Source organism: Thermobia domestica, chromosome 3, assembly GCF_964235325.1.
Source record: "Thermobia domestica chromosome 3, izTheDome1.hap1.1, whole genome shotgun sequence".
In the NCBI taxonomy this organism is placed as follows: domain Eukaryota; kingdom Metazoa; phylum Arthropoda; class Insecta; order Zygentoma; family Lepismatidae; genus Thermobia; species Thermobia domestica.
This window is the reverse complement of record NC_137456.1, coordinates 284,006,638-284,022,300: the sequence shown is the minus strand read 5'-3', so window position 1 is coordinate 284,022,300 and position 15,663 is coordinate 284,006,638. Positions and strand designations below refer to the sequence as shown.

Genomic DNA, 15,663 nt, shown 5'->3' with positions numbered 1-15,663 from the left:
CGAGTAGGGGACCGGGAGTTTTCTCGCAGGTAATCGTTAATAATCTTTTAAAGGGGATGTATTTTTAAATCTTTTTGCAGAAAGTTGTTCGCGGGGATCAAAGTTTCTCCATGTGACCGCTCTCCCACCGTAACTATAGAGAAGCTCTACAATAGTTTTCAGTCATTATGTAAATAGAAATGTAATCTTTTAGGCAACATACCCTCACTGTATTTCAACATTAAATAGCCGGTATGTCGAGTAAAAATCGTAATAAAGCATACCGCCTCTGCTTTTTTTCCACTTCGAACACTGAACGGAACTATTTAAAAAATCCGCCAAAAAATCAATAAGGATCGTTGTTTCACGATCGGCGAAATTTCAGAACAAACAGGAGTGAGTTGGAGCTCGTACCAAAGGATTTTCAATGAGGATTTGCAAAAGAGACACGTTGTCGCTAAGTTTATTCCTCACCTGCTCACACAGTATCTGGATATTTGGGCTCTCACGAGTAGGCTATGGTTCCCGTATTTGCCAGGCCTAATCCCGTGAAACTCTTTTCTATTCCCGAGAATGAATAAATATCTAAAAGGGAGGAGTTTTGATGATGTGGAGGATGTAAAAAGAGCTTAGCAGAGGGCGCTGGACGATATCCGAGTTGAAAAGTTCCAGAGATTCTTCGAACAGTGAGAAAGAAGACTGGAGAATTGCATAGTGTCTAATGGAGATTGAAAAGAAGTAGTTAAAAAAAAAATCTTAGTAAATTTTATATTATATATATTATTATTATTATTTTAGAACGAAAGTCCGGTTTCTTTTTGTGCTCCCTCGTACATCAAGGTGTATGTGTATTTGCGACTTCGCTGCTTGAGTGTCGGTCGGTCTTTTGCCCCACATTGGAAAAAATTCTGCGGGCGTTTCTGCTTACAGACATGCACGAAGAAGCGACAATTATCGCACATTGATTACTAGTAGAAACAGAAAACCAAATTAGAGGAGAGTTTGGTCATCAGTCACTTCAGTCATGCTCATTTTAGATCTTAGAAGAAAGATTACCTGTCTCAGGCTCCAGACCCGGACTGCCCCAGGTGGCGATCTCCGCTCAGACAGGGGCCAAATGAAAATTTTAATGAAGAGAGGAGAAACAGGAAAAAAAGATGTGGAAAACATGCAGCAACTGATATTTTTGTGAACAGTCACGACGGCAATATCTGCATACATCAAGCTCTTTGAGTGTTTCATTAAAAATTTGTTACGACTCACGTCCCCTATAAAGTAAGAATGAGCCATGCCACCTTCAGAGTCATGTCGGTGCAAGAAAAAAAGTAATCCAGCGCACTTCCTATCGCGGAATATAAAAGGAAGCTAAAAGTATAGTGGTCTAACAATACAATTCTTCAGAGCTTAATTTATTGGCCCAGGAAAAGTACCAATTTGAATCCCACAGAAAGAGATCTGAAATCACTTTTGTGATTTATGATATCACGGCGATTTAAGAGATTTTATTTTGATTATGGTGATTGGAACGTAGGGGTCTGTGTCAAATATAAATGTAAGAGGGGAGAAAATCGAACAAGTGAATATTTTTCGATATCTGGGTAGTATTCTTAGTAATAACATGAAGTGCGAATATGAAATAAAAGCAAGGATAGGAATGGCGAAAGAAGCCTTTAGGAGGAAGAAAAGTCTGTTTTGTGGAACCTTGAATAAAGAGTTGAGAAAAAGACTCATAAAATGCTTCGTGTGGAGTGTTGTACTGTATGGGGCGGAAACGTGGACATTACGCAAAGGTGATGAAAATCGACTGGAAGCCTTCAAGATGTGGCTGTGGAGAAGAATGGAAAGAATTAGTTGAGTCGAGCGGAAAACGAATGAGAGTGTTAGAAATGGTGGGTGAGAAAAGAACACTTTTAGATATTATTAGGAAGAGGAAGAGAAACTGGTTGGGACGTTGCCTAAGAAGAGATTGTATCATGAGGGACGTCCTAGAGGGTATGGTGGCGGGAAAGAGAGGGAGGGGTCGAAAGAGACTACAATTAATGGATGATATAAAAACAAAGATCATACGCGAAGACGAAGAAGTTAGCGGAGGACCGTGGAGCATGGAAGCTTCTCAGCTGCGGCAAGTGACCTGCCAATAAAGACAGAATACCTATGATGATGATGATGATAATGATAAGGCAATAAATGATATTGCGGCTAGTTCCACCAAACTCTTTAGAATAGTGAAGTTATATTTCTGTCTGTTATTCTCATCAATATTGTTACATAACATTACCCTACTTTTATATTATGATCTTTACGGTATAATGTACGTGTGGCTATTAAAGAATAGTAAGATAATAGTGTGCTTTTACAGTGGGAATACAGTGCGAAGTTGGGGTAATGGTGGTTGCGGAAGGGATTGACAACTCAGGACTAACATAATACGTTATGTCAACCGCCGAGGCCAACTAGTAGCCAGTACGATCATGTCAGACTCTACACTTTATTAGATAATAGCTTACCATACGCTGGAGTGCTACCGCTAAACACTGACTAAGAACATGAAATATGCTTTCCACATAGATTTGAGTATCATTAACAGGTAAAAATATCACATCTTATCAGCACCCATTTTATCAACATCCACAAGGATATATTTTGAGTAGGTATCACCACCACGACACTGACTGAAATCATTTTTTAAAAAAAGTTGAGATTTTTTAAATTTGTGTATTTGAATAAGGAAATTCCAATCTGATCATGTACTGATATATATATATATATATACAGTGGCGTATTTACGATTTTGTTTCGGAGGGGGGCTTTGCTGACTTTCGGGGGGGGGGCTTTGCCTGAAAATGTGAACATTCTGCAGGATATTTCATATACTTTACTATAGTAAGTAAGATTTCGGGGGGGCTTAAGCCCGGAAGCCCCCCCCTAAATACGCCACTGTATATATATATATATATATATATATATATATATATATATATATATATATATATATATATAAAATATGGTACTATATTGATTGAAAGAAGTGTCCACAATGTGGCATGGTTTTACCTTCAATTCATAATTGTTGTAAGGTGTTTGTGTGAACATTATTTACAGAATACTTTTGAACGGAGATCATAAGCTAAATTGATTGATTGTTAACTACTTGTCTTCAAATAAACATGGATTACAATAATTCGTTTTTTTTTTTTAAAAAAAAGCTTATTTGTTCAGTTATTCATTTCCATTGAATAAATTTATTTGCAGTTCATCGAGAAAGAAAACGGAAGGATTACACACTTAAAAAAATAGAATTTTAAAATGATAGCCTAGTCTGTAATTATTCAATATCTTCTGTCTATAATTATTCAATATCTTCTGTATCAGCAGAAATGTAAGCAACAGAAATTAAAAGGTTAAATGGTACTTTAAAATTTCATTTTTCAAAAATGCTTAATAATAATAATAGTCTAATAATGGGATTCTGATAATGAAACAATGATGATAAACTCACTAAAAGTAAGCTTACAGAAAGCTTAACATTCCTTGCAATGCCATTGATATGTACATAAAAAATAAATACAAACTGCCTCACTTCTCATCGAAATTTTAGGTATTAGTAAATAAATTTCGTGCACTTATTTGAATCGCGAAGTTAGTTTTAAATTTAATTGTTAAAACTATTGAACATATCCCAAATTACTTTTTCGGTTCAGTGTTTTTATAGTGGGCCACTGGGATACGAACTTAACACTTTCACTATCAGCAGTTACACAAGATATTTAAATGCCGAGGGCACTTGTATAAATCCCTATGCCAGGCACTGTTAATAAAAAGATTTCTGAGCAAAAATCCATTTTACAGCTCTATAAATTTAAAAAATCTAAAATTTTGTATATACTTCGAAATAATGATCTAGTATTATTTCACTTTATTCGGACATATGTTTCTATTCAAATCCAGCGAAAGTCAGATATAGGAGCAAACGTGTTAATCCATTTCGTAACGTTGGTCGTAAATCGAATTTTTTGTCCCACTGAAATATTGATGTAAATAGTTAATTCCCTCTAGTCACAGAAACATGGTACGACGTGTAGATTATTATTATTATTATTATTATTATTATTATTATTATTATTATTATTATTATTATTATTATTATTATTATTATTGTTCTGTGATGAACACTATAGAATGAAATTACCATTAACCCATTTAAGGACAAATAAGTAAAACCAAATTAAACAAACACTATGAAAAACATAAAAGCTGGACAAAAAAGAACAAAAAAGTATTCAACATAAAACTCTGACAGGCAACATTTGCGGCGAATGCGATATAACACTACTAGTTGCGTTAACTTGTCGGTACAGGCGCGTGTGTTTGTGCGCGTCCTTTTGTATCTCGAAATATTGTTTGTAAGCCGAAGGAAAAAACTGTTTACAAAACTTGTTCGTAAACCGAATTACTCGCGAACCAAGGGCTTCGTAAAATGGTCTCGTGTTTCAACGACAGCATTCAGGAAGTGATTCCTGACACCAAGATAAGACAAAGTGTAGACCAACCTGGGTACACAAATGATTCCTTTCCAAGTTATAGGCTGCCGAAAACATGTAAAAATGAACTTTGAAGGTCAATAGCTCAAATACTATGGGGCCTACCACAGTCGGGTCAAGACTTCACTTAGAAATTAGTATATGCCCTATACAAATATCCAAGTCTCAGAATCCTGCGATACTTCCGCAACAATTTTTATTGAGGTAGTTGATGAGTACTTCCAATTAAATACCCGTAGCCAAATTCCCTGTATAAAAATTGTTGAAGTACCGCAGGATTCTGAAACATGGATTTTTGGATAGCGCACATATTAGTTCCTAAGTGAAGTCTTGACTCGATTACGATATGTTTCATAGTATTGGAGCTATGGATCTTTAGAAAGTTCATTGTTTCATGTTTTCGGCAGCCTATAACTCCGAAAAGAAGCATTTGTGCACTCAGGTTAGTCTATCTTTTCGTCTTATCTTAGTGTCAGAAATCACTTCTCAAATATTGTCGGTGTTGTTTTGAAACATCTCCTGAAGAAACCAAGGCAGATAGAAACATGAAACCTTTTGTAACCTTCAAGGGACATAAAAGGAACATTATGCTGATGAGGTTACGGGGGGTAATTACAAAATTTTCGTATCTCGTTTGAAAGGTAATCATGTGTAGAGACCAGTTTTGGAAACTACATGTCGCTAGCGTATATCCCTATCCATCATGACGATCATCGTAAATACGGTCGAAGTACGTTCCACGCATAACACTTAGGCCCGTTTCCCGAAGAAACCAAGGCAGATTGAAACATGAAACTTTCGGTAACCTTCAAGGGACATAAACTACATTACACTGGTAAGGAGAATCCCCAAGAGGGGGACCTAGTGGAGTTACGAGAGGTAATTACAAAATTTTAAATAGCAACTCCCACAGTGTGGTACCTCGTTTGAAAGGCAATCACGTGTAGAGACCAGTTTTGGAAACTACATGTCGCTAGCATGTCCAACATGGCGACCATCCGTAAGTACGATCGAAATACGTTTCACGCATAACACTAAGGCCCATCTCCTGTAGAAACCAAGGCAGACAGAAGCATGAAACCTTTTGTAACCTTGAAAGGACATAAAAGACAACATTATGCTGATAAGGAAAATCCCACATAAGGAGGCCTAAGGGGGTTACGAGGGGTAACTGAGTACCTCGACCGTATTTACGGATGGCCACCATGATGGATAGAGACATGATAGCAACAAGCAGTTTCCAGAACTTTTCTCTACACGTCATTAGTTTTCAAACGAGGTACCACACGGCGGGGGTTACTATTTAACATTTTATAGTAACCCCCTATATCCTCCTTGAGCGCACCTCGAGGGAAAGTCGAAAATTATGTACACGTTTCATTCTACAGCTTATTTACATGAAGCTAGGGTTATACTATGCACATCATTTTTCTACGTAATCTCTCTCCTTATCAATGCACTTGGCCCAACGGTCAACGAGCTTACGTACCAGGTTTTCGGTTGGTCGTGAAGAGACTTTTGCACCGCATTTTGCACGTCTAAATCTGAGGCAAATCGGCGACCACGCAAAGCTTCCTTGGGTGGCCCAAATAAGTGAAAGTCAGATGGAGCTAGGTCGATTGTGATTCGCCTATTCGCCAGAACCATCTCTCGAGCTTTCTGAATGTTGTCATCTGTACTGGAGGTTGATGGCCGTCCTGCTCCCTCTTTATGCGTTACACTTGTTCGACCACTTTTAAACTTCTCGAACCACAAAAACACAGTTTCACGTGATAGTGCACTTCTCCCATATTGCGATGATAGTCTGCGATGAATGTCTGACCCTTTGACACCCTTCGACCAGAGGAACGGATCACTGTTCGTTGTTCCTCTTTGGTGCAAATTTCTAATGGAGCAGTCATGATATATGTGCAACAGAAGGAAGAAAAATGGAGGAATTAAGATCACATTTTCACAGCATTACCACAACAGTATAACAATAAAATATGCAAGGACAGAAGACAAAGTGCGCAATGTAAGAAAAGTTATGACAAAAGCGTAGATAATTTTAACTCACCCTCGTGTATATATAATATGGATTTGTATTATTTTTTTCTTTGAACAAACTACAATTCTGATGGTAAAACGATAAAAGTTTTTGTTTATTTCAAAGAACTAATTTCCCTTATAAATAAATCATTAAACTGAGAAACTCATATGATGCAGACTCAATAACATTAATATAAACAGAAAGAAGTAAAAAAAGCATCTCTGATCCTCGTATACTCCAGTTGGAGTAGACTTAGAAGAATGTAGGCCTAATTGCTATATATCAGCAGATTACACTCTTATGTTTGTAGTCTTCTACTACGAAATTTGATTTTAGGCTTGTATTGAATATTTTACATATTAATTATTACAAATTGTAATCGTGAGGTGCGTTTAAAAACCAGTTTTTATTAATTTAATCGTATACGTTTTGAAGCCTCGTACCATAATTGCTACGTGACTTTTAAGGAATTTTTACACTGGTTCGTGGACGAACGTAATGGTAAATTTTGGTAAATTTTTTAGTCGTTAGAAAAACACACTTTTTCGCACCGAGGTGGCCAAAGTGGCACACAGTGGTGTATCACTTTTTTAATCTACTTCTGCGTGGACACTAATTAAGATATCGGGATTTTTTTTTTTGCCAAATATGGTTGGAGCATAATTTATCATATTAGTTTCTTTTCTTCTGAGTGTCTAATTTCCTTCTCAAATTTCAGCCCAAAGTAAAAAAAAAAAAATCGAGAATTTTCGAATTTTTTTTTTCTCTCTCTCTCTCTCTGTAGCTTCCTTCGTTGTAGAGAGAGATTTTAAGACTTGTCAGGTAGATACCTCGGATGGAAACCTAATTGTTGACATCAATTGGACCGGCTCACGCGGAGTATTGTTAACTAGAGAAATTAAAATTTTCCTAAAATTCAAAATTTTACGGCAAAAACTTCAAAATTTTCGAAATGTTTATAAATCCGTGCCTATACGTCCGAGCGCAAATCAACTTAACGCCAGTTGAACATTGCTTCTTACTAACAAAATGTGGATACAAATCGTTACAATGGGGTAATTAGGGGGCGCATGAAAATTTGTATTTAGGTTCTAACCCTTGATTTTTGTAGTTTCCCCTACTTTTCTGTTTACCGTAATCTATTTTTTGTAATTAGAAGCTTTGTTTCTTAAATATCGCCGTGGTACTTGTAGGATATATTAGTGATGTACCAATGTTTATTTTAAGATAGTTTGCGTTTGTCTGATAGCAGTGTTGCCAGCTAAAGAAAATTTTAATTCCAGATTTTAGGAGAAATTTTTAGAGAAAAATCCCTTTTTGGCCCTGTTTCCCTCTTGTTCGCTACATTCGAACAAACGTACCACTGTCTGAAAGCCTCTTCCTTAGCCTACACAACACACTAGGAAACATTTTAGTAGGGTAATTAGAAGTACAGTTGAGGTTTATAATAAACCATATTCTATAAATGGTAAGAAATTATGAATTTCTGAGGTAAAATGAGATTTTTTTTTTTTTAAAAAATTCATGGTTACTTCGTTAGATATCGCCATGATACTTGTAGGATATATTAGTGGGGTACTAAGGTTTATTTTCAGATAGTTTGCGTCTGTGTGGTGGCAGTGTTCCCAGCCAAGAAAATAATTCCCGATTTTAGGTTAAAAATTCGGAAAATTTCAGTTTTTTCCCTCTTGCTGGCCACATTAGGACAAACATACCACTATCTGAAGTCCTTTTCTTTGGCCTACAGAACACACCATAAAATGTTTCAATAGCATAATTATTGAAGCTGTAGCCCTGGCATATCTGTTGATTTTTGCTTCAGAGACGTAAAAAGTGTCAAAATTTCATGCGTATGATGATAATTTTTTTCTTTCTCCCTTTGTATGGCAACCAGCGACTTCAGGTTTTCAGTGTATCTTGTCAACAACCAAATAAGTGTTGTAGGCAACTTGGACCCATGTCAACAGTGGTACCATGTACAAAAAATCGTGAAATTCGGTTAGGGATTGTTTTGTAAATTTTCACCCCTACATTTCCCTCCCTTTGGTTACACTGCAATATAACTTACACCAAAATATAGCCACACCCCTCTTCTAAACAACAAGGCCTTATCCATATCAATCGGGTAAATAGTTTTTGAGCGATAAGTCACTAACTGAAAATGTAGAAAAACGCCAAAAAATGACCTGGTTCCAAAAAGGTTATACTTCGTTATTGTTAGTGTAAAGACACGACTGTCACTAACAGATGGGAGCACGTGTCCCCTATCTTTCCAATGTGTTTCGTAGCGAGCAACAATATTCAGTCAAATTCAAGAGAGAAATGTTGAAATTTGTCCAAAGATAAAGTGAATAAATAGAGAATATAATGCGTAGTTTTTTGTTATGTTTCTTTCATTGTGAGAGTAGTTTTGTTAAAATTTCAATAATGAATACTTCGAATATTTGAACAAAATTCGTTTTTCGAATGATGAATAATTTAAGTAATTGTTCGAGTATTGAAAACACATTCGGATATTCGAGTAACAGAAGAAAAATTATTCGAATAATTTTGACAGCATAAGTTGAGAGTTACAAATTATTATCCAACAGACCACATCAAGGGATGATGAACTTCAGGTCATACAATCTACCATTCAAGTGGTTTAACCTTTAGATGCCCGCCAGGGATTTTAACAAAATTGTATTCACGTTGGGGGCTCTGATGACCTTTCTAATTAGCACAGTCATGATTAGTACACCGTTGGGAAGCTCTATAGATCACAGATTACAACGAGGTGACATTCGTGCAATTTCCTCCATATTCGTAGAAGAAACACAAAAAAATCATTTTAAAATATGAAAAATTGACTGCAAGGCTCTCGCAACCCTTGCTGATCCTACGCTGACAAAATTATGCTAATGTATAGGCCAGCCACTTACGATAATAATTAAAAAGCTTATTTTGAGGTGCAGCATCTTTTCTAAAAATGTAGTTGTTATAACAACCACAGTTCATGTATTTCCGGGCATAAAATAAAATGAACTGAAATGAACGCACTTTGTTGTACCTATTTAGTGAATGCTACACCTTTTTACTAGATTCATAAAATTTCTCCCTTTTTTTTCACTTTTAGCTTTCAGCGTCTTTATTGTCCCTTTCTCTCTCTCTCTCTCTTTTTTTAATTTGGACAGAACAATGTTTTATTTTCAATCTAGTTTGCACATAGCATTCCATAAATTTAGAAGCAATCTTGACGGATTTACTAGGGATAAATTTCAACTGAATTTGCGAAACAATCCTGACATAGAAACCTTTGCAATGTCAACTGAACTTCCTGTCCATGTGCTTAAAAGATATGTGCCACTGGTTTCCGTTGATGTCGAGTGAAGTTTCTCCATATACAAGAACCTCCTGAGCCCCAAGCAACAGAAACTAATATTCGAAAACATAGAAATGTTGTGTATAATCAAGTAAACCAGTTTCGGAAGACCCAGTAGTATGTAACGGTTTCTCAAGCCACAATATTGCTAAATTAATGTTTTCTTTTTAAAAATACCCAATTGATTTTAACCACAATTTTATTACAAGAATGTTGAATGTTGTACAAGTTTGGGATTAAATGAAACAATTTTGCAATTTATGTCCAATGTTTAAAGCCAAGATTTTAACAATATTTGCTGGTGTAATGAATAAAGAATGTTCATGTAACTGTATACTATAGCACATAATAAAGATACCCTGTTGGTATCTTTTTTTTTTTTTTGCACCTTTTTTGAATGATTTTCAGCCCCTTTTATTCCCTTTTTCCTAACACATTTTTGCACCTTAAAATCCGGTCCCTAAAATAATACAAAAATGGTAACGATTGCTGTAATACAAAGCGAGATAAAAATGCATAACGAAATTCCTATAAAACGCCCTATATATCAAATAAATACATAAATAAATAAACTTCACCGTTCCTTTCGGCCGTGGTACCCCCATATATATATAAAAAGCTCCCTCGTGGCTAAGCGGTTAGCGTACGCGCCTTTTTTGTGGAAGACCCGGGTTCAATTCCCGGTGGGAGCTCATGTGGTTCGGATTCCACGTTAATCAGTAGGTCCACGTCTCCTATAGCTTCACTGCTGAAAGGGACGTTAAACTAAAATCAACCCCATGTACATAAAATGCACACCGGCAGCAAGCTACATCCCTCAGGAATACGTTGATACCAAAATAATCTTCCTACCTTAATTAGGGGCTGAGCTATTGGGGTTTAAAACCCGACACAGTAGTTGTCACCCTTATATATATATATATATATATATATATATATATATATATATATATATATATATATATATATATATATTTTGTTAGCGTAGTATAATAGTTTCTTAAATTTATAATTAAACTGAACTGAAAATTTATCATTATATGAGTCCACAAACCAATGTAAAAATTCCTTTAAATCACACGATTATGATGAAAAATTATCGAAACATGTAGGATTAAATTATTAGAAGCGGGTGTTTAAGTGGAACTGAAAACAGTGGCAGAGTTAGCCCGGGGCCGGAGGGTTCTAACCCTCAGTTTTATAGTGACAAAAATAATTTAAGCTATTGTTTATATATTTTTGAAAGTGTATAGTAAACTCATGATATACTTATCATAGTCTGGTTCTGGCTGCCCCCCCCCCAGTTTTTACCTTCTAGATCCGCCATTAGCTGAAAGCTGGTATTTCATCACTAAATAGGGCCTATGCATACTATCAGTTCATGTAGTAATACAGATTCAATATTGACTTTTGACGTTCTATTAGCGTGTTTATTAATATGTCCTATGGAACCCGAAGCTTCAGTGCCACATTCACAAATGCTTTCAATTGGTTTTTGTCTTAGCCAACTGGATCCAATTTCTTTGTATTCCTATTTCTCCGAGATCCATCTTAATATTATTCTCCCGTCTTGGCCTAGGTCTTCCTAATGGTCTTTTAAATGGTGTTTAATGGTGGTCTTGTTGTGATCGTTACTATAGCATTCATTATTGAATTATTATAAACAATTATTGTTGTCTGTGTGTCCAATTTAAAATTGTATTCAAAGCATTACAACCGGTGAATCTACTGGGTGAATTTATTTAGAATTGTCGTATTTTCTTATTAGCAAGTAAAGCAAGAGAAAATGGAATTAGAATCCCAGCTGTCCTCTATGCAAGAAGAATTGGTATCAATTCGTAGTCAATGTTCTGTCCTTCAAAACTCCAAGGAACCTTTGAATATTGCCAGTGAGGTAAGCCTATTTTTTAAAAATAATAAAAGAAAACTTTTAACAATATGTGTGAAGTGTTAACTCGGAACATCGTTATATCTTTGCATTGTAACACTAGTTTTCCCAATCAAATTCTTAAACAGGTAAATTTGTTTATATCAGGTACGAATCTAAGTACGAATAAAACATACTTATTTTGATACTTCAATAAGCAACAAAATTAGTTGATAATACTAAAAATCCTATTTTTCTCGAGTTCATGTGTGGGGGGCGCGGTGGCTCAGTGGTAGAGCGTTCACCTCTGGTGCTTGGGGTCCCGGGTTCGATCCCAGCCCCCGCCAAGTGAACTTTGTGGTGGACAAACACCGTGCTCGTGGGTTTTCTCGGGGTTCTCCCGTTTCCTCCCACTTTCTTCATTCCACCATTTCACTCATCTCTCATCATCACCGTCTCCTTTAGCCTAACCGGCATAACCGTGGGACGTAAAACTCAGAGATTTCATTTCATTTTTCATTTTCGAGTTCATTTGCAAAACTGTATTATCTTAAATTAATTACATTGCATTACAAGAAATAAAGACTTTTCAATGTTCTTGGTCAAGTTTTTCCTTTCGTAAATTACTCTTGTAAGTAATGGGTAAAATGGAAATTATTAGAGCATTACGTAATACATGTGATATCGCTTCTTTAATAGAAAAGTGATACAATTCAAATATGCCCTTTATTGAGATGTAACGTTGAAAATGATTGCATAAGCTAGTAGAGTTTCGTGACGGGGAAAATTGCAGGTGAAGATATATGCTCCCTCTCCTCCTAAAAGGAGCAATTGTCATTTGTTGTCTGTTAATTACAGCAATTGAGATATTTAACTCACTCATCTGAAAAGTTAATGATTTTAAGTTGCGTTACTTTTTTTTTATTAAACTTCAAAATTTTATTGTGGTTAGCAACCCTGCTTACAGAGATACAGACAAGAGGAGGTGCCATATTATGATTGGTAGAGTACGACTTGAACATGAAAATGTGGAGTAGTGCGGGGTAACCTTGAGACGCCTATTTTTAAGAAAACTACACTATCATAGTTAGGTATTCTCTAAGAAACAGATCTGTTTGTAAACCAGGAAAAAGATTAGAGGTTTACATAAAGTAATATCTTAGTATGTAAAAATAATCGTGATAGGCCTGTCTACTATACCTTGTCTAGGTCAAGTAGCAAGATTACATAGGGTGTCCCATAACTCTGGAAACAAGGAAAGTTATCTTCTACAAAATGTGCTTACTCCTGTTGCTCACATTGACGGAGCTCCTAGAGAACATGTAGCACGCTTTCTTTCTTTCTTTTCCTTTTTCTTTTTCTTTCTTTTCTTTCTTTCTTTCTATTCTTTTTCTTTTCTTTTTCTTCATTAATTAATTAATTTATTTATTTATGTATTTATTTGTGAACACGCTTCAACGATACGATCCTGTAGATATAGAAGAGATTAAATCATTTTACAGCACACCAATTTTTATATACACGAGGATGTGATAGATGTTTAGGGCTGCAGTCTACTGAACTCAATAGCCACCTCTCACAGACTTCTACCGTAGAAGAAGACAATATGGATATGTTCCTTCTTGTTCAAACTTATAGTTGTCTAAAATGAGAAGATAACAGTAATAATAATAACTTCCCTATATTTCCAGGCTTATGGGGTCAGCCTCTCTTAAATTTCGTTGAAGATGTTCCTTAGTTCTTGATTTCTCAATTGCCATTTTATTTTATTTTATTTAAAAGTCACTAAGGTAGAAACAATGCTTTTCTACCTATGTATAATCGAAATAAATATCAGCATATAAATTTTTTTACGCTGTCAATGACAACATTGAATTATTTTCTAGATGTAATTTAGTGCATAGAAACAGTGTAATGGTTGCGTGTTTTAATATAGTTTCAGAATGTACAGATCAACAACAATATTGATAATAACTCTAGTGATCCAAAAGACACATGTGAACGTGGACCTCTCTGCTTTTCTACGCCGTTTTCTGTACATGGTGACGCAAACACTTCGATCCAAGAAGAGATACAAGCATTGGTAAGTTCCTTGTAGCATTATAATAGTTCTGGAAAAATTTTAAAATTAGCGCCTATACTTAATCTAGGTTTTCTCTATAGTTCAGAATTCTGTGGCGTAACAAAGGTAAACGTTGATATGTTTGTCAGTATGTTGTGTTATATCCTTACTTCCTGCCCGTAAATCTCACTAGCCTAGAATTTCAGCTGGCGATTCTAGTTAACTGTAATAAGTGCATATTGAAGTGAAAAATATAATTCGGTGTTATTAAATGTAATTACGTTCGTGGTTATTAGTATTAAATGTAAACTGTAATCGAATAACGTAAGTTATAGTTTTCTATTGGCTAAAGGGTAAAAGTCTTCACTCACTTTTAACCTCCATTTACGTACGTTCTGCAGTTGCAGTTTAACTTTGGGAAATTACAGTTTTCTGGTTTTACTTCACTCTAAAACCAAGAAGCGGTAATGTCTTATGGTAATGAACAATTACAAACTTAGGGTATGTGTAACATTAATAATATTGCTATTTGTAAATAAAACTAAATACTGAAAGAAACGGAAGGGAAAACAGGAAAATGAAAAGCGTAACCAGGATATATTGTTGAAGTATTTTTCTTCACGAACTGGGGCTGGTTAAAGCCCAAGTTCTAACGTGCATATTCCTAGTTGAAGTGTGACATTGTTTAGAGTTCAGAAGACGAAATACGTTCTAGTCAAGACAGTGAAAGCAAATGGCAATAATGAACCTGGAAGGACACGATCCCTAAAAGAAATAAGTTATGAAAGGGCCCGAATCTCAAGATGATTGCTCACGCTCAGATGACTCAGAAGAAGATTAACATGCTCATTCACCTATTGTTGACTTAAAAGATGTGAATGAATGGTCAAGTGCAGTTGATGATAACCTCATAGTACATGTTCGTCAACTGCACTTGACTATTCGTTCACATCCTGGTTTGGTTTAACTTAGTACCAACATATGGATTAGATTTCGCCGATGTTGCTCGTCCACGAGATTCAACCAAAGATGAAATGAGAAAAATTCCGTCGGAATTGGTTTTATCGTACTCTGCCAAACGGACAGATTCTGCGTTCATGGATGATTATTCTCTTTCAAAAGAAACTTTGTGGTTCGTTACCACCCGTAAGTGGCACCAAATCTGCGTCTAACTTGGCTGATAGTTTGAGCAAGTGGTTCAAATTAAATAAAGACCTGGCAGACCACGAGTCCAACGTAGCGCATCTCGGTAGGTTTCAGCGATGGAAAAGTTTGAAATCCTAACCAACCGACAAAATATAATAGATTTTGAAACACAAGAAGATATTGCAACAGAAGAAAGTGGAGAAATATTCTTACATGAACACCTGACATCAGGTTACTGGGCGAACAGAACGAAGCGTTTCAAGGACGTCGGGATAGTGTTAAATAGGCTATTAGCTGCAGGAACAGAGGAAGCCTTTCGTAACGTGAGTATGTTCTGAAAATATTATTCGATCATGCAAATATAACTACTTGTCACCGGACATTCAGAAAGGATTTATCAGCTTATTATAAGAGTAAGCGCGGAGCAAGTTTGTTCAAGTTAAGGAAGCAAAATATTTCTCCATTTTTGACAGTACGCCTGACGTTACCCCAAGGATCAAATTAGTCAAGTTTTACGGTATGTGAAAATAGATGGAGAAAAAGTGGAAGTTATGAAATCTAATTTCAATTTTATTGAAATGAAGAATGCAGAAGATCTGACGACATTAATTCTAGATGATGAGTTGAATATTCAGGACTGTAGAGGACAAGCATACGACAATCTGCTGTGATGCTGGA

The 15,663-nt window shown here is 35.8% G+C and overlaps 1 protein-coding gene across 10 annotated transcripts in view; it reads left to right on the top strand.

The window, feature by feature from the left end:
* LOC145681100 (uncharacterized) overlaps positions 1-15,663 on the top strand; it is a 1,004,875-nt gene that overhangs the window by 258,752 nt on the left and 730,460 nt on the right. For all 10 annotated transcript variants that reach the window (XM_081752504.1, XM_081752499.1, XM_081752503.1 and 7 more), the window contains 2 exons: positions 11,679-11,804; positions 13,714-13,860. In XM_081752504.1, coding sequence (XP_081608630.1) covers positions 11,679-11,804; positions 13,714-13,860 — 273 coding nt within the window. The remainder of the gene's footprint in view (positions 1-11,678; positions 11,805-13,713; positions 13,861-15,663) is intronic.